The following is an 18,483-nucleotide window of genomic DNA, read 5'->3' as shown; positions in this document are numbered from 1 at the left end:
TCGCTGTGAGTTCAAGTCCAGCTCATGCTGGCTTCCTCTCCGGCCGTACGTGGGAAGGTCTTCCAGCAACCTGTGGATTGTCGTTGGCACGTAATAAAGCTCTTAAAATGTACATAGTGCGTCGTTTTATAACTGTTTCAAATTTTAGAATAATTTTAACACTATAAATACAACGTAAAACTATTCTCGGTAATCACAGAAAATTTCAGTTCATTAGCGAATATAATTTTTTAAAAAAGGCTAATGTAAGTTTTTTTATCTTTACTTACAGTAGGATAATTTTGTAAGCAAATTTAAGCATTTCGCTTCTCAATTTCCCAATACTTAACACACTGGTAATGGTGAAGTAAATATTTGAAAGAAATTAAAATGAAAGGAAACACAAGATCAGAAACATTACTGACGTTTTAGCGTGGTATCAATACCAATCTATAACTCGTGTAAACGTGTACAGCCAGTCGTAAGACTTCGCGAGACTTCGGGAGACTTCGGGAGACCTGGGATCGAACCCGGATACCAAATACTTTTAAAATGGCGGTTGTTGTTGCCTCGCTCTGCGCTCAGCACTGGAAGGTTAGAGCAAGGATTGGGTGACTAAGTGGGGTGTAATGTCTGGTGCCTTCGGCATAACACTTCAGTGGCGGTAACACTTTGTCGGCAACGTTTCATCTCGGGCGCAAGGAGATACAGAATATGTACACAGACCTTATGACTTCCCTTCGTCATGTGACTAAAATTTGCTTAGTACGACATAAAACCCAAGCATTTATTCATCCATCCATTCATTAGTAAGATCAGTGTGTTCACATGAAGTCTATGATCAAGTTTAATATTCAGGGGAAATAACTCCTCCAGTCATTCCCAACAGTGTTGGATGGTGATCACACAATGGTATTTAACATTAAGCCTTCGTTTGAGCAAGGGTACTTCAAGGTTTTATTGATGTACTCTAACCAGTTACATCATATAACAGAAAATGTATAGTAACTATAGTAGTATTGCTCTTGATAAGCGATAATCGGTCTCTGGAAAAGGCGGATTTTGACATAGGCTGTACTGAATTACTTTAAGAATTAACCATTTATTAAAAATCATAATGTAATACAATAAAGAATTAAATAAAGAAGCAACAACAACAACAGTTCCGTTTACCAGATTAATACTGCTTACTAAAAAACTGTAAGCTCAGTCACAGAGTTTATAATTATTATTGACAAGCGACAAATTGATATGACAAATGAAGCTGATATAGCAGTATTATTGGGAAAGACCTTATTCTTTGTCTGACACCGCACGTATTATGCAAATACTGAAATAAATGGCCAGCATGGATACATATTCAAGGTTTGAACATGCATATGTATAATTCAGTGAAAAGAGAGAACGGTGCAAAAACTGCTCAAGGACTAACATATTTCTCGTTTAAAGGGATAGGCCTATATTAAAACACAATTCAGTTTTGGAGTAGCAACTAACGTTATCACTGACATCATTATTTCTTATTGTTACCTCCTTCCAGCTTACTTTTAACAAGTCGATACAAAATCACATGATACATGTACTTCGCAAAGCATGAATCAAATAAAGGATTATAGCTTAACACCCTTTCGACAGCATTACATTCATACCTGGGCGAGACATATAGCTCACTGAGCTAGTAACATCTCCCAGCATGAACTATCTGCACAATATAGTTTCTATTGACATATTCACACTAATTAAAATTGTCCTTCTGTCTAATAAGCATTACGTTCTAAGCACTACCGGCGATAAACCTAGGTATTTCCGTCCACACGCATCCCGTTCTACATGCAGCTAGTGTTAAAATGAGAAATATATTGACCAAATAAATCGAAGAGTAGATAATATATAATGCAATTTCATTTCAAATGTCTATTGTACTATTGCTTTTATGTTTCCACTTAACTTCTGTTCAGTTATTCACACAATGACCTTCTACCATGACCGTCTTGTACTTCAAACTTAATCCTCACTGGGTTACCAAACTAACAGCTGTTGTAATACTTCTTCTTAGATGACTAGGTTTTATGACTAAATGTCTAATATAACCGATTGGTTCTGTTACCTATCTTAACATTCTGGAGCTGACTGCCCGACATATATCTTAATACCAGTTTATGATAGCACATACAAAGAGATTTTAGTCCACACTAAAGCGTAGATTATGATTAAATCGCCTATTTCGTGCAATTTGTCGCAAAATTGTAACTTGTGAATAATCCATTGATCTATCTGAATGTTATGAATCGCAAGAAATACATGCAGTTTGTCCTGTTTTCAATCCTCTACACTGGAATACGAGTGGATATATCCGATTTATTTATTTATTTGATTGGTGTTTTACGCCGTACTCAAAAATGTTTCACTTGTACGACAACGACCAGCATTACAATAGGAGAAACCGGACTGAGCCTGGACGAAACCCAGGATCATCCGCAGGTTGTTGACACACCTTTCCACGTACGGCCAGAGAGGTAGCCAGCAAAAACTGTACTTAAACTCATAGCGAGCACAATGGTAGGAGGAGGTCACTGGGTTACTGCCCCCCGCTGATAGTTCCAGATAGTTCCCTGTGAGCGTAGTTTAATACACTTCCCAATATTTTAATCTTGAATGGACGACCCATTTCCCTAATATAAAAAACTACAGTGGACAGAGTCAAACAAGAGCAGCGACGACGGTGTGATAGTTGGCAAATGGCCACATGTAACCGTTGAAATCTGCCCTTCATACTAGTTTCCCTCAGTTAAGGTTTAATTCCAGCTGATCATGTAAATGTTCCCCTTGCAGCGATTTACACGCCCCCTTGCACCAATGGCTTAAGCAGAATTACGCGCTGAAGAAAAACGTAGTGGTGTTAATTACAATTTGGGGGAGAAAATCTCAAAGTGTTGCGTTGTCAGCACTTTTAACTTTCCGAACAAGGCAAATGGACCAGTCATCGAGCATGCCTAGTTTACCAGCAGAATGACATCCACTAGCATATTATATCTACCTGGAAAAACACACAATGTAAATATATGTTTTTTATATGCTTGACAAAAATAGGAAATATGCCATTTTCTTCCTCTCAACTGGCTTATTGCCATAGTCGCTAAGTGAAGAAAAAATCAAAACAACGTATGATATTAAGTTTGGTCAAGAGACAATAAACTCCACCAGGGGAGAGAAGCGTGACCTGTCTTTCTGTAACTTGGCATAAACTTTTACTTTTGTATTGCTGGTTTTTCCTGTGTACACATGCCCTTCCCACACATCGTCTTTGTTCTTTTTCAAGTGAAACCACACATCTGCTATCATAACAGCAATGTCTAACGCCAACGGCGCCAGGAGTCGAAACATGATCTTGTTGTCACGTGACAATGTCCCGTGAAACGGCGAGATAAGGCGACACTCGTGCCAGCGGTGACAAGCCCTTGGGAGGCCTGTCTGTAGCTTGGAAGCTGTCTTAGCTTCTATGAGATATTTAAATAGGCACTCGTTTGTCCTGCTGTTGTCATCGGCACCATTGGTTTCGTTGTTATCACCACCAAATATGGAAAACACGTACATTCCAACTTTTGGACAGCGTATGCAAAACACCACATCGTCTTTGCTCTTGTAATGTAAAAATACACCTCTCTTGCAGTCCTCGTGGCGCTCCGATTGCCCGGGAAAATAGTACTCCAACATGCCGGACACTTTTAAGTTTCTCGTTAAGGCAAACTCGATGAACAAATCTTCCCCAGTAAATTGTACAAAGGGATCTGAATGGGATTTCGGCAATATTCCATAGGCTTCAATGCTAGGCATCGGCCCGAACGAAGGCACTTTTGGATAGTGTGCTTGCCTTACCCTGTCTCTCGCCGTGCATCGGATCTGGAAGGAGCAGGCACTTTGGAGGGATTCAGAGACCCAGTCCTCTTTAGCGTAGACAGTGAAGTAAAACCTTCCTACATAGGGTGGTGCAACAGTGAAAATTACTCTCTGACCAATTTGGCGAACAAACACACGACCTTCTGCAGACTTCCGGTTTTCGGTTTTGTCCTTTGGGTCTAGAAGGTGACCAAATTCTGTCAGTTTCACGGCCACTAATTCTATTTCGACGGCACCATTGCGCGTTTCAAGCAACGAATCGTAGTGTGTTGCAAACTGAAGTCCTAACGAGAAAAACGGGGATTTAACCACGGGAAGATTGATGAAATCCGCCATGGATATTGGACATTCCAAAAGTTGCCATTTTGGATCGTCAGGAAAGTGCTGGTAAATATGATTTTCGGGATCAGTCACAAAGTAGAACTCATCACATTTATAATGCAGTTCGGACGGATCGTCCAGATCGCTCTTCAGGTGTCCTTTGACATGTCTGGCACCCCAGTTAGAGTTGATAAACTGCCAACACCCATCAATGCAGACAGCTGTCCAGCAATTCCGGAATCTTGGGCTATCCATGCGCATCCCAGGCTTGTATCCCGCTCCTTTGGAATATCCCTGAATGATCTCACAGAACAACCCGGCGTAACTGAAAAGAAGGCAAATGAATTGTTCAATATTTATGAACTAATAATAAACAATGTATAAATGTTTCTCGCTGACAGATAGAGAAACATATTTACTTTCATTGGTCACCTCGTGCCTTCTAGCTGATGAAAACTTTGCATTCAATCTGATATCAGGGCTTATTGCGCAAACTCAGCTCTCTCCTTAAAAGTGTAAAATTCATATTCAAATTAGAGATTTGGCCTCATAAAACAAGTGAGACCCACTCCTCAAAGCTTAAATGTGACATAAACGCTGATTTTTGTGTCGCGTGAGTTGAACAGGGAACATACATCTATAACAAATATTAGTTTTGACAAATGTGGCAAAACTTGGGGGGCTACAAGCTGCGTGTCATATTGAAGTTTAAATGTTCAAATCGGCGTGTGGAATCGCACCCCGATATCTAACATCACAATTTCGAGTTATGATTTACCACGAAGTCGTACGGCGACAATATCGATAAAAGGGTGTAAACAATGAACACCATGAGCTGGCAAGTCCAGAATTTCATAACCCAAGGCTAGCTGTGACAATAGGTGACCATATGCTCGATTTAAAATTTTAAACGGTTGGATTACTGTTAAAAGATGGTTTGACATATCTATACCAGTACGGATAGAATGACTAAGGTGTGTTTCCCTGTGCTCTGTCGGGTTTCCCCCCACCATAATGCAGGCCGTCGTCGTATAAGTCAAATATTTTTGAGTACGGCGTAAAACAAATAAATAAATAGAATAACTAAAGCATACCAAATATAAGGTCGGTTCAAGCTGTTAATTTTAGTGAAATAGGCCCGTGTGGACCTAGCTGGGTGCTACGTTATTGTAGCGTCCCAACTAGCTTTGGGCTAATGATTCAGTGACTTTGCAAACGAAAGATTAGCCGCGAGGCCAAAATTCGCCGACAGACTATGGAATTAAGACAGATAAACCTGACAAAAGATGACAAACCTGCACAGCCGTTTGAATAAGTCATGGTAACTCTCAGTTCCGCATTTAATGCCTCGCAGCAATCCCATTGGCGAATCTGGGTGGACGGTTTCTTTCATGTCCAACTTATTCAAGTCCTTGAGGGTAATCCACAGAAATAGCGCTCTGACGAATTAAAATAAGAACAACCATAAGAAAGACAAGTTGGAGTCTAGACAGGAATATTTGAAAATACATGTTTTCTTTGCTTGTTTTAAAATTGTTTACATTATGCATACAAATAAAATGCAATCAACCTCACTGTAAAACATTAGTAATTACTCTATCTGGTGCAAACAGATGACTGATTTAAAAGTCTGCATACCTCACTTTTTCCAAGTCTGAGGTGCAGTCTCTGGTAAGATCTTTCACCAGGGAGGTAAAGGTGGAGTGGTCTTGCTTAGCCGTCTGTAATTACAGGGATGATACATTAGAATACGAAGTTTTCATCAGACCTAGAACAAACATACAAAATGTAACAGAATGCATTTGAACATATATTTAGACAGTGCTGCTCTGATCACGTCTTGTTCAGGTTTAGTTGGTGATTACAAATGTTTGCATTTATGTTACTTATTTCCTTTGAAATGGTATAGGAATTCAGATTTGAATTTAATATACACAATTTTCAATCATAAAGGTGGGAAAATTTATGGTTACAAGATACTGTAGTACAACATACATCAATAAAACATTCAGCATGAAAGACGTAAAAACGATGTCCATGAACATTTTTTTTATTCTTGCTTAAGAGAAGAGGAAAAAATAATCTAATTTTTTGAGAACGATCATATATCAAAAACAGAAATTCCCATATCATCACAAATGAACTAACTGCTTTTAATTTCATTTGAACTGTCCACGCTTAGCTGATAAGCTATGGGAAGAGGCAAGTGTTTCGTGATGTAGTAAAACTGGAAATCCCATAAATAAGCTTTACGAGATCATTGAGATGTCACACCTGATACATCTAGTTATAAAAACGCGACAAAATCTTTCTTTTTGGCTGTATTTTACTGCAAAGGAAATGAAAACCTGATGACAGCATAGATCTTATCAATGACGTTAATTTCATCGCATCTTATATGTTCTATTTTTTATCGTATAATTCAGGTTCAGGAATGGCCCTTAATCTCTCAGGACTTTTATGTCTCTTATTTGTTTGTTTGGCCAAATACGATTCACAAAGATGTACAGGTACGATAATCGCACATACATTACAATGGTACAGTAATAGTGACGTGAAAAATATCGTACGACAAATGTGCGAAGAAAAATGTCGTATCCCGCTTTGTGAATCTGGGCACAGGTTCCATTTTGTAGTGGTTTGAAATTAAACATTCATTCAAACTGAATGAAAAAGGTATCGCGTGCGGCTTTGGATCATAAAACTACCCAAGATTTCAAAAGAATGTTTTCATTCACAACCAGTTGCGTCGTGTTTCTTACTGGTATGGCGTTGTTTGTCGAAATTATCAAACAGTAAATACATCTGGGTTAGTAGAAAAACATTTTAAAAGAATGTTTCCATTCAAACCATTGCCAGGTTTGTTGTGTTTCTTACTTGTATGGCATTGTTGTCCACCTTATCAAACACCTTTGGACTAGAAAACATCTGGGACTTTTTGACTTCTGGTGGTGAGACCTCTGGGGGTTGTGACAAGTCCAAGAGTCCATCGTCGTCTGCTTCTATATCGTGACCCTCTTTTTCTTCCTTCAATTCAAATATAGAGAAAAATATCAGTAACAAGTAGTCGTTGTTTCAAGAACATTAAACGCCAGTGATCACGTCACACGAAGGTTTGAACTGTCAATTATCTTTCAAGAATCCGCATTTGGCATTGAACCCTCCGGGTGCTCCACTTTCCTCCGCGGTTACATCTGACCTCAACCCGACATTAGTCGGGGAAAATTTCCCTTCAGTAAAGAAATAAATTGTAATACATGTACATTTCATGCATCTACATATATCTCTGCTCACACACTATCGAATACGGACATCACAAACTTAGCCAGCATAGCCACATGCTAGAAATAATGCACCTGGTGTCCTGTCCCACTGGTGGAGTCTATTTCTTCATACAAATTTTAAATCAGTATTTTTTGCAGCGTAAATGGCAACGTACTTGAGAAATCTAAGAGTATAATACCGCAACCCAAACCAGCGAGAGCCGAAATAAAACATGGCCCACATGCCGCAAAATGTTTTAAGTTCATTAAATTGTCGGGAGTGTTTTTGTCTCAGTCCAAGACAGAGTGCTTCTCGATTAAACATTAGTCAAACACTGCAAAAGTATAATATTATGAAAGCTAAAAAGCTTCGTAAAAATGTTCGTGATAGACAGGCCCACCAAACAATTTGTATACAGTTTTGAGGGTTATGGAGTAAAATTTCGCAAAACATTGCGTGACAAATCTCAATTATATAAGGTTGCCTGTATATACATTTCAAAAGCTGATAGTTATATATCTACTCTCTTCAAGACGGACGAGCACGGCAGCTTCTTTCTAACGATGTCAGGGCCTATAACATTCTACACGATGCTGAATGCTTTACTTTACTGCCATCGAGCAGAGTAGCGTTACACATACACGCACATAAAGATGACTTCGGCTGCTTAGACAGTGGGTGAAGAGGTACTTAAACTGATTGCCGAAAACGGTGTCTATGATAGAGGATTGCTTCTATGGCAATGTCACGTGACGTGACTCACTGACTTAACAGAACTTCCGGAAGCTATACATCGTGTGCTCGTGTACATATTGGGAATGAAACCTGACTGGTTGATTTGTAGATTCATTTGATTCCTATTTGTTGGTTATATGAACCAATTTCATGGTGCTACATTGATGGTGCAGAATCCTAGACTGACACAGAGGTAAGAAAAGGACTTGGAAGAGTCGATGGTTTTCAGATACGACCAGCACATGCACATTCTCATATGACTTCACAAACGATCCAATGAACTTATCCCGTAGACCTCCATATTTCGTTTATTTTATAGTAAGAATATTTAAGGAACTTAATAAAAACCAAATGAATCTTTATGCTTACAATGAATTATCTTTTTTTTTTTACTTTTTTCATTTAATTAGAGTGATATACAATTTTACATCGCTACACCTGTAAATGTGTTAAAGAAAAAAAAAACAATTGTATCACCTAAACCGAAACTTTCCGTGCATAAAATAAGAACGTCTTTACCATCTAAAAGAAATGAAATCATAAGCGAGCGAAAGGCTATCAAACTGTATGTCCCTTTTCCAGATAAATCAAATGTTCATGTACTCAAAACAGGAAACAGCTGACGAGTTATCGCAGGAAAGAGTGAAAATTCAGGGAAGTCGTAATACGATTGGTCAATAATAAGACATCGGTTGAGACATTGCTGTCTACATATGAATCCCATGTATACACACCCTTAATATTTCAAAAACTGATTTTAACTTTATTACTGGTCATATGAAGACCACGTCTTCGACAAAAAGCAAACAAGATTTTCTTTTTTAAAACAATCATAGACGAAATCCATGAAAGTCTTTTCCAATCTATCCTGAAATATTTGGACTCACTTCCAATCGACAAACTTGAATGGGGCGGATCTTGATAAACCTAACATATACAGCACTGTTTCTTACAGCCGTAAAATTTCAATATATACAGATTCTCTATGTCAATGATCGACAATATCTAGTGACAATACTTGTAATACATATGTGCAAGTCTGAAAAATTTAAGTTTGGCAAAGTGGAAAATAAAACTGTCTAAGGTGATTATAGGTAACTCAAGCCCACAGTGTTGTAAATCCATCTGGCTAGTAATACCGACCCTTGACAAAGTAAATATGCCCGGGGTAGCGTTCTGTAACACCGCACTGTTAACGGTACCTTACCTAAAGTGTACATAAACCTGGTTAGGCTCAGGTGTACATTAACTGTACAAGACGGCCCATGTAGGTCACAGTGCAATCTGGCTCTACTCCCAGGATGTGAAATACGATGTAGTGATAGCATAGAACAGAGGTGAAGTAAGAAAGAACAAGTTATGGCGTGATGACATCGGTGTATAATGGACTGTGACTGAACCAGGACACAGCCAGAAAAACACGACGGCGACCAGGATATGTAATACGCAATCCCTCTATATTATAAAATGTGAGACATACACACTTATATACTAAGTACAGGAGTGCAAGTCACATGCATGTATTACTGAAGGTTGACCAGGTAAAGACACTGGCATACTTTAAAAGGTCATGTCACCTAAATAGAGCTTTTAAAGATAAGGTCTTACTTACAACGACTGTTCCTTGAGGACAGAGCATAGACTACTATATATTTAACCAGCTAATATCCACTTTTTTGCTTCATAAAATCTAGGCTGCCGAAATTATATCAAAGAAAAAAAACTACAGTAAGGTCTGTATCTTTCCCGTAGACATTTATTTTACAATTGTCCACAGTGGATGATTTACCTCTGAAGCTAGTTTAAGTGCTAAAACGTGTATTTTGTCTCACAAGCAGGTACGTCATGTTAAGGAAATTAACAAACACCACATTAGTCTTTACATTACCCAAGCAAACTTGACGCAATCACGAGTAAACTTGAAGACAATATATGTACATGTAGTCGAAGGCCTACCTAATAACATCGTCACAATCCATCGTTCCGTATAGGTTGACCTGAGGTTTATGTTCTCTTAACACAGGACACGCTTCTCACTAAGCATATGTTATACAAGGTTAGACACCCAGTTTGTTATAATGTTAAGTACATTAAGATAAATAATAACTTGGGCCCTTAACCAAAGGTAAAGACTCAGCATGAATTACGGATTCTTTTTATAACAAATGTTGTCATTTCCTCCATGGCGAATCATTTATACTTGTAAGAATAATGTCAATGCTTGTAAACCAAATAGCTGTTTTACATCCTCGCCTGTAATACATGTGTCACATTTAACATTTTAGTTTTCCGGTGTTCATTGTTATATTTCTCCCATTTATAAAGACTTTAATTGCCTGCACTTCCGTTGATATATATATATATATATATATATATATATATATATATATATATATATATATATATATATACAAAAATAAATGACACTGTAATGAACAAATCAGCATTATTACGATATTAGCTGTGCAAAGATATCACGCCTTACAAGTCTCAACATAGGTTATAATTTAATCGATGCCAATATGATTATCAGCTGACGTTCAATTTTCTGAGACGCGCAATTACGTCCACGTGAATACCGTTTAACCCCTTCTCCTGAAGTATTAATACTAAAGGCTGTGTTATATGTGTGGTTTTCAAACTACGTGTTGCCAGGGATATACTGTAACCTTACACAGTTTATAATACGTGACTTGTACAATACCATTCTTCGTTGTAAGTGACCTATCACGCCAAATGCCATAAAAGCCCCATAAATTTGCTTTTAAGCAATCCACATTTTTCTTACAAACACTTTCACAAGTTCTACAATTACCTTAAAAACACAGCCTGTGTCACACAGTGTATGTGGATTCAGGGAACGGCAACTATCTTGATACACTGTCAACAGCACGCTTAAAGTTTAAACACGTATCGTCAGTAATTACATATCAATTCATAGCACACGTCAGTCTTATCATAATTTCAAGTAAAGCACGCCCGCAGTAGAAAAACAAAGATCTTCAGTCGACTGTGACAGCGACAGAGCTTGATTCACAAAATACATACTCACCTTTAACTTTGTCATCAAAACATTACACCTGTTCATGACAGCGCACACCGTGCCAATCATTCATCTGTCAATCACACCCCACACTCTGTCAATTACACCACACACCTGTGTGAATTGAGAACTTTTTTACCTGTATTGTCATCAGACGTTCAGCGATCATCAGTAACATTTCCTGACTGTGTTTCTCCACCAATTTCGCCACGCTAGTTTTCTCCTCTAGTGACAAGCTGGCCAGCAGTCGACGCAGGCGGGCCTCTCGCTTGTCGTTATACTCCTGTTCAATTCTCCGTCGCTCTTCCTCAAGGCTCTGCGCTTGTGCACTGCGGGCGTCTGACTCACTGCTCTTCCTCTCATATTCCCTGGAAACCTTCTTCACGGTTTTGTCCCTTTCCACCTTTAACTGCTCTTCCAATCTTTTGATCTCTATCTCCCGTTGCTCACGTAGTTGCTGATATAGTATATCCTCTTCTTCTTTCTGTTTTTGTTCCAGCTCATTTTGAGCATCGAAAACGCCGAGCATTTCGAAATCCTGACCAAAACAAACACCATGATTTATACAATACGCTTTTGGAAACTTATTGATTTTGGCCCTTCATGTGTTGAGGTTGATGCGCTCAGCGCGTCTCTGAGAAGTGGTAATAATGGTATAGTTAAATAGCTTCTTGACTGATCCAAGTAGTCAATTAACTAAATACATGATAGATTTATTTATTTTCTTGGTTCGAGGTCAAATTTCGTTGCAAGCCTGAAAAACCACTTCTAATAATCTGATTAATACTGGATCATGTAATGACAAAATCCAAGCGATTGGCTAACAAATTTTACTAAATTCGAAAGATAAAGTCGTTCCAAATTCTCTATTATCAACATCGCTTGACGGTACATAGAAGAGGTTTTTAACCCATGCAGGTACTACAATTCACGATCACTGTACTGATGAATTTGTAAGTTTACAACAAAGCATTGGAGTTTATTGCATATTGATTGCAATCATTCTTTCCGTATTTAATAAAAACTTTACAAGAAATAGACATTTTGGAATGCTCATAATTTTCCTAACGTAAATTTACTGTAAAAGTCATCTGAAGCCAAATGGCTTGCCACTTTCGCCATGTACATTCAGTCCAATTACTAACAAAAAAAAAACACAGGAAAAAAGTTCCAATTTATATATGTACGGCCAGTTATTGTTTAGTGTTATTTCCATTCTCTGAACAACGTGGTCTCGTAACAAACCAAATGGAACGGTTTGACCTCAAAGTGAATATACATTTTGTATTTAGTACAAGATTATTGCGTAAGGCGAATTTACATCATTACAAAAATATGCCGCTTTTGTGGGTTAGGTATTCTCACTGTAAATAAACTTGTCACATAGTAATAAAACTATAAGCAATAAGCAATCGTTCGTTCCACATCACTGACTTTAACATTTTGAAAACAAAGAACTTTTGGCATGGACACAATTTTCATGCATTAGTTATACACACGCTAAGGATCAACGGCTTCCTTTTGTGCAGTTGCATTGTTATGAATATTAAACCATTAACGTAACAATTAAGTCTCATTAAGGCTTAAATCAATGACAGACATTCGCATCCGGGCCAAATTGAAAAAGCTGGTACATCACACTGGAGAAAAAAACAAGGAGCAGAACAAAGATTACATGTGTATTTTTAGCTTACCTTGTACGTCCCCATTGAGTGTTTTCGCTTGGCCCTGGACACTAGCTCACGGTGGTGAGCGAACTCCAAAGCATCAGCGTCGTACTGCCAGCCCGGATTGTGGACACTGCCCCTAATCTTGACAATTAAAAACGAAAGCCATTTAATTCAGGGTACCACAAGGCGTGCTTGATTTGGAATGGTCGATATAAATCAAACTAAAAGCTTCTTTGACATACTGACCACAGATGAAAGGCGCACAACAGTTGCTGTGCGGCAGATTTGGATGAGGCAGACGACAGGTTCTGCGAGTCACGTGGCCTTATTGAAACAGATTGCCCCCAGACACAGCACATGGACAACATCAGCTGCTGTGTAAGCTCCAAGTAAATTACAAACTATCGTTGTTTATAAAAGGCCCAGTGTTTATCGTGTGGCGAGCCGTATGCCCAGGAAATAGAAGACGCACTTACTCTGCTTACTCTGAGCTGAACAAAATTGAGAGGAATTTTCGCCTTGCATGTTTAGCTACGTGTAGGTCCTTTGTACAAAGACTGACTAGCAATCGACTGGCAAAAGATAGCCTCCTCTTGTGGGACGAAAGAGGGTTCGAATCTAGCTTAAGCCAAAGTGACAACACATCCACAATTAGTCTTTGCTTTACTTGCCTACGTCAGCTTTTTCGCCATCCTTCCCTGGTATGGAAAGGGCGTTATAGAAAGGGTGTATAGACAGCATTTCGTCTATTTCTACACAAACTGCTACTATTAAAGCATTTACAGGCATGTACGTAACCACGGCAAACTGACAAGAGACCATATTTCACCACACTCCTGTCACTGGTCTGATTTTACTATCCATGTAGCCTTTTATATTGTTTGTGTGTAACAAAATTGTCGCATATGTTTTACAAGCGTTATACCCAAAGGTAAATATAACAGTTAACGACCTACATATGACATGGGAGCGTGACAGCTGCATGCATGTCAATGCGGCCTAAACATGATTTGAATATAAGCTGCAAGCAGACCAGTAACTGACGAAATCTGCAACAAAATCAGAAAAAAAAAACAGTTGCATACCCGTACGAAACTAAATTTTTGGACCATAACCATGAAATAGTTGTCATTACTCGCATCTTGTCAAAAACGTCATCTTGTCAAAAACACGTCAGGTCATGTGTCAAAAACGGCCTCTTGGCAATTTTACCTGTCCTGCTGTTTTGTCTGACAATCCGCTACATCGCAAAATCATACCCCTTAATGCACCACAGTACATAAAACGGATGTATAGATTAATTTTGTAATCAAAAACCAACAATTTACCTTTCCAATTTACCAGGCAATCTTTCAAAATCAAATCTGCTGGATACTGAATGTTGTGCTCCAATGCACAGTTTCTGTTTGTATGTGCTTGCGTTCAGGTACGATACAATACTACATGTCACATGTGTGTCGATTTCTTTTCAGCGTCACAGTTACTGAGTCATCAAGGGGATGTGTCATACGGCAATACATATGCCCTGGTCACAACGCCTATAGGCATGACAGCTAGCTACATGCATCCCATATCAGTGACATGGGAATCGACCGTAGACACTGTTTACATACATGTGGGGAGCAGGACATGGAAACTGTCTGGGAGAGGTAAGGGAGGGGTGGGGGGTGGAAGGGACAGTTAAAAGGGAGTGGTGACTCATACGACGCTAATTGGCTTCCTTGTTAATTATTGAATAGAAATCAGAGTGTGTGATCATGTGATAGCGAATAATCATGAGATACATATTTACCCGCTTAAATACCGGTAGAATTTAAGAAGATGAAGAGATTCGTGCTTCACACGTGCCTGTCCTGCCCTCACTCATTAGTCATCTTGTTAACGATTTATTTAATTGATAACTGCTGTTTATACGTCATTCACAAGTTTTTTACATTTACTGGTGTGCTACCGATTCATAAGTAGAGGAAACCTGGCAAATCTTCTGGCACAAAACCGCAGCAGGCAGGCGGGAATTGGAGTTGACCCCACGACCTGATAGATCAGGTTATATCGGACAAATACCATAAAGTAGAGAAGTTTGAAAGGAAATGTTTGGCTCTATCCCATAAAACGGAAAACAGCCACAGAAGTGTTACTAATATGTTGCGTGCATGCAAAAGATCTGATGTAAAACTTACAAATTATATCCCCTATAAGAACGGATTGTGACAATTAATTATACATCGTAGTAAAAATAAAAAAACGTCCTGGAGAGCTGCCAAAACTAGATTCGAACCCGTGACCTTATTGGGTCACAACTTAATGACTTAATGACTGCGACCACTCAGACACCAAAACCATACTCGGCTGATAGGTAACATGTAATACACGATCAGTGTTAGAGTGAGTAGGTGGACTATAAAGATGCGTTCATACGATTCGATTTGGCGTATTGACACATCGAATTTGATTAGTGGAATAAAAAGGAGACAAATGTGATTTTACACAATTTGCAGGATTCTACAAATGATTGCACAGCGTGAAGACCGCGTAATATATGAAATGACGTTTGACCTATTTTTTTTCGATTCGACCAGCTTATGTGACAAATTGAGGCGTGTGACTGCTGCTTATTACAATGAATGGTTAGTGCCAGTGTCTTTTCCTGCAAATATGGTGACCTTATGACCTTGTATCCTAGGCAACGTTAAACATGAAATAGTTCAGGTGAAAATGGCTTACCCAGGGTTTTCAAAAGCGTGGACAACAAACAAAAACATTTGCTCATCATTATTGGATAAACAAGATAAATTAATAGCTGCTGTCATTGTTTATTGAGACAATAATACTCCTATGGCGAAAAAATACAATAATAGCCTGCATCCGATGTAGCAAATCTGATTATCCGAGCAAACAAGCGGTATTTATTGATCTGATGTTATCACTTCATTATGCAGATTCCTTTCCACTCCTTAAAGCCATGTGATTCGTAATGAAGTATAGCAGCAATGAGAATACACTAACTCAGGCCTTGCAAAGGATTAGAGACACTGATTAGAAATACTAAAATATGCTGACAGGGATAATACCAACCGTAATGGATGTTCCGGGCCAATAATCCCAGGATCATTTTACAAAACAATGTTCAATTTATACTGATTTATTAATTTGACTGGTGTTATACACTGGCCTTAGCTGGCTCTAGAAAATGCACAGCTAAGCTCATGTCCAACTTATTAACAAAAGCTCAGTAGGAAGTATAAAGCGTTTTGGGAAAGATATTGTTCTGCTATCCAAAAGAACTCAAATGTACGATACATGTGGATACCAAACACTTAGACATTGGTCGAAGGATTAGATTTTGAAGGTCGACTGCAGTATAACTATGTATCCACATGGAACATCTACAATCCCTCATCAAGATGTAATCCAGCGCTTTAATGAAATGATTGTTTTCGTGTTTTAAAGACAGGCCATCATGACATAAATGTGGTTCGAAAGAATTTTTTGGAGGGTGTTGTATTTCTGAACTTCTGATTGTCTAATACAATTAAATTTATTTATTTATTTATTTGATTGGTGTTTTACGCCGTACTCAAGAATATTTCATTTATACGACGGCGGCCAGCATTATGGTGGGTGGAAACCGGGCACAGCCCGGGGGAAACCCACGACCATCCGCAGGTTGCTACAATTAAATACACAAGAAATAAATAACCAGCTGCATATAAATAGTGTATCTGAAATAACCTTCAGATATATTCTTTTTAAAGATTTGTTTCAGAACTATTTAAATAACTGAAAATTAAAGTGTGTTTTATGGGTTTTATTTTTAATTTGTACGCGCGTCGATAACGTCATGAGAAGTTTTAACTTTCCGGTTTGGCTGACAGACAGTAATAAATAGTAACTCTGACCATTAATATATTGGTTTAGGGCAAAATGGATACGCTTGTGACGTCATCAGCACCCAACACTGTCAATATGGTAATCGAGGCCTGTTTCGAATTCAAATATTTCAATACATTTATTTCTGTTTAACAAAAGTTTGAATTAAAATATGAAAGCATTTAATAACTCTGGGTCACTATAACTTGTGTGTCAAGTCCTACATTCATGTACCACGTAGATCATGGAGGGGCGTTCCAAGTCGATAATCGCAAGGCCCATTTCCCAAACAATATAAAAAACAACTTCACAAAAGAACGTGTCGGAAATAATGTATAAACACCAAATAAAGCTGCCGGTAACATGTAACAAAGAAGCAAATCATCAGAGCAATAGGCAACTTTTACGCATCTCTCGCGTACCAGGGTAACTATAGGAGTATTAATATCGATGACAGACACAATGGCAAAACTGTGTCATGCATGACCGCCCCATTGGCCTAGATTTGCGGTTACAATACACCGTGGATACTGAAAGCGCTTTACCTGTTCGTTCGGCATGCCCGCCCGCCTCGGGGCGTTCAACGCTGATCGGATGCCCATCGCCTGCTCGTCTATTGTCCCTACTAACTTCGGCAGGTGCACAGCGCAGAAGATATCCTGTACTCTGCCCGGGCTCCAGTGGAACGTACGAAGGGAGAGCTGCAGGCGACAGTCTCGGCATCGGAAACATCTCCGGTGAAAGAGCACCCCGACGTCTACTTTCTCCACAGGGTAGACACGCGTCTGACAACGGAAACACGGGTCCTGGCATGAAACCGAAGGCGCCGTCAAATTGTCCTCGACATCTGCACGCATTACAGAGGCATCCTTATCCTTTTCCTCGTGATTTCCCGACACCACAACCGAGGCAGTTGTATTAGGTGACCCACCCTCCGCCATGGTGGCTGGGTTATATTACAATGCCCGCCCAGACCTACCTCAAATATAAGGCTAGGCCGGCCACCCAGGCATCTGTATTAAACACGCCTGCATGTGGCACAACGGCCGCACGTAAAAAAGCCAGTTTGTGCGCATGACGTTCATATACAGGCTTGTTGAAATATCTGGGATAGCTCGACAAGCGCACGAGTTTGAAATCAGGCAGAAAATCAATATTCCTCGCGGGTGGTGTGAGATAGCCGATTTTTGTAACCTGGATTTCTGTCAGTCAGTGGCGGTGACCCGCTTGAAAAAAGTGGATCAGTGTCACATAGTCCACCTTCCGACCACCAGAGTGACGTTCGCGTGTATTATACGAAATTGCCTCATGTACGTTACCACAACGTGTGTCTTATTTCATAGTCACTGAACCGTAGCACTGAAATTTCCCGCCACAATCACATATTTGACAATGAAATTAGCTGTCGTATTGGAGTCACGTGTCAAAGTGACCTGACGTGACCTCGTATAAAACGGGCCAAATAAGCTGGAACAAGAGTATGCACACTACTGCCTGGGTTATGTGTTAGTATCAAGTTATTCTGTAGGCATACAGAATTTGTATCGTTATATCCTTGGACAGGACGGCATGTTAAGGAAATGTTGAGACAGCATAAGATACAAGCTGTTTAGTGATTATTTAACCAACGAGAATGACGTCTCTTCGTCAAATGACCATTTTACAACTGGTTATTAATAACAGAATACTTCACAATAATGCGTT

At 39.1% G+C, this 18,483-nt stretch overlaps 1 protein-coding gene across 3 annotated transcripts; it reads right to left on the bottom strand.

The window, feature by feature from the left end:
- Positions 1–912: 912 nt before the first annotated feature.
- LOC135476114 (hillarin-like) lies at positions 913–17,671 on the bottom strand. 3 transcript variants are annotated; one of them, XM_064756014.1, is made up of 7 exons: positions 17,325–17,671; positions 12,934–13,050; positions 11,379–11,777; positions 7,075–7,224; positions 5,836–5,918; positions 5,493–5,636; positions 913–4,522 (listed from the first exon to the last, which is right to left on the bottom strand). In XM_064756014.1, the coding sequence occupies exons 1-7, from the start codon at positions 17,634–17,636 to the stop codon at positions 3,160–3,162; spliced, it is 2,568 nt and encodes an 855-aa protein (XP_064612084.1). In that variant the 5' UTR covers positions 17,637–17,671; the 3' UTR covers positions 913–3,159. The 3 variants fall into 3 exon arrangements, with proteins under 3 accessions (XP_064612084.1, XP_064612086.1, XP_064612085.1); XM_064756016.1 differs by having other exon boundaries at positions 12,934–13,045; positions 17,325–17,453; XM_064756015.1 differs by lacking the exon at positions 17,325–17,671 and adding an exon at positions 14,238–14,314.
- Between the last annotated feature and the right edge of the window lie 812 nt (positions 17,672–18,483).

Source organism: Liolophura sinensis, chromosome 10 (assembly GCF_032854445.1).
Source record: "Liolophura sinensis isolate JHLJ2023 chromosome 10, CUHK_Ljap_v2, whole genome shotgun sequence".
Classification (NCBI taxonomy): Eukaryota; Metazoa; Mollusca; class Polyplacophora; order Chitonida; family Chitonidae; genus Liolophura; species Liolophura sinensis.
The sequence above is the reverse complement of the archived record's forward strand: the minus strand, read 5'-3'. Positions and strand labels throughout refer to the sequence as shown.

Coding starts and splice junctions, on each gene's coding strand:
- LOC135476114 (XM_064756014.1), bottom strand. CDS start 17,636: ATGCGTGCAGATGTCGAGGACAATTTGACGGCGCCTTCGGTTTCATGC. Junction 5,919..7,074: donor TGGACAACAATGCCATACAA/GTAAGAAACACA, acceptor CTGTAATTACAG/ACGGCTAAGCAAGACCACTC. Junction 5,637..5,835: donor TCAGACTTGGAAAAAGTGAG/GTATGCAGACTT, acceptor TTAATTCGTCAG/AGCGCTATTTCTGTGGATTA.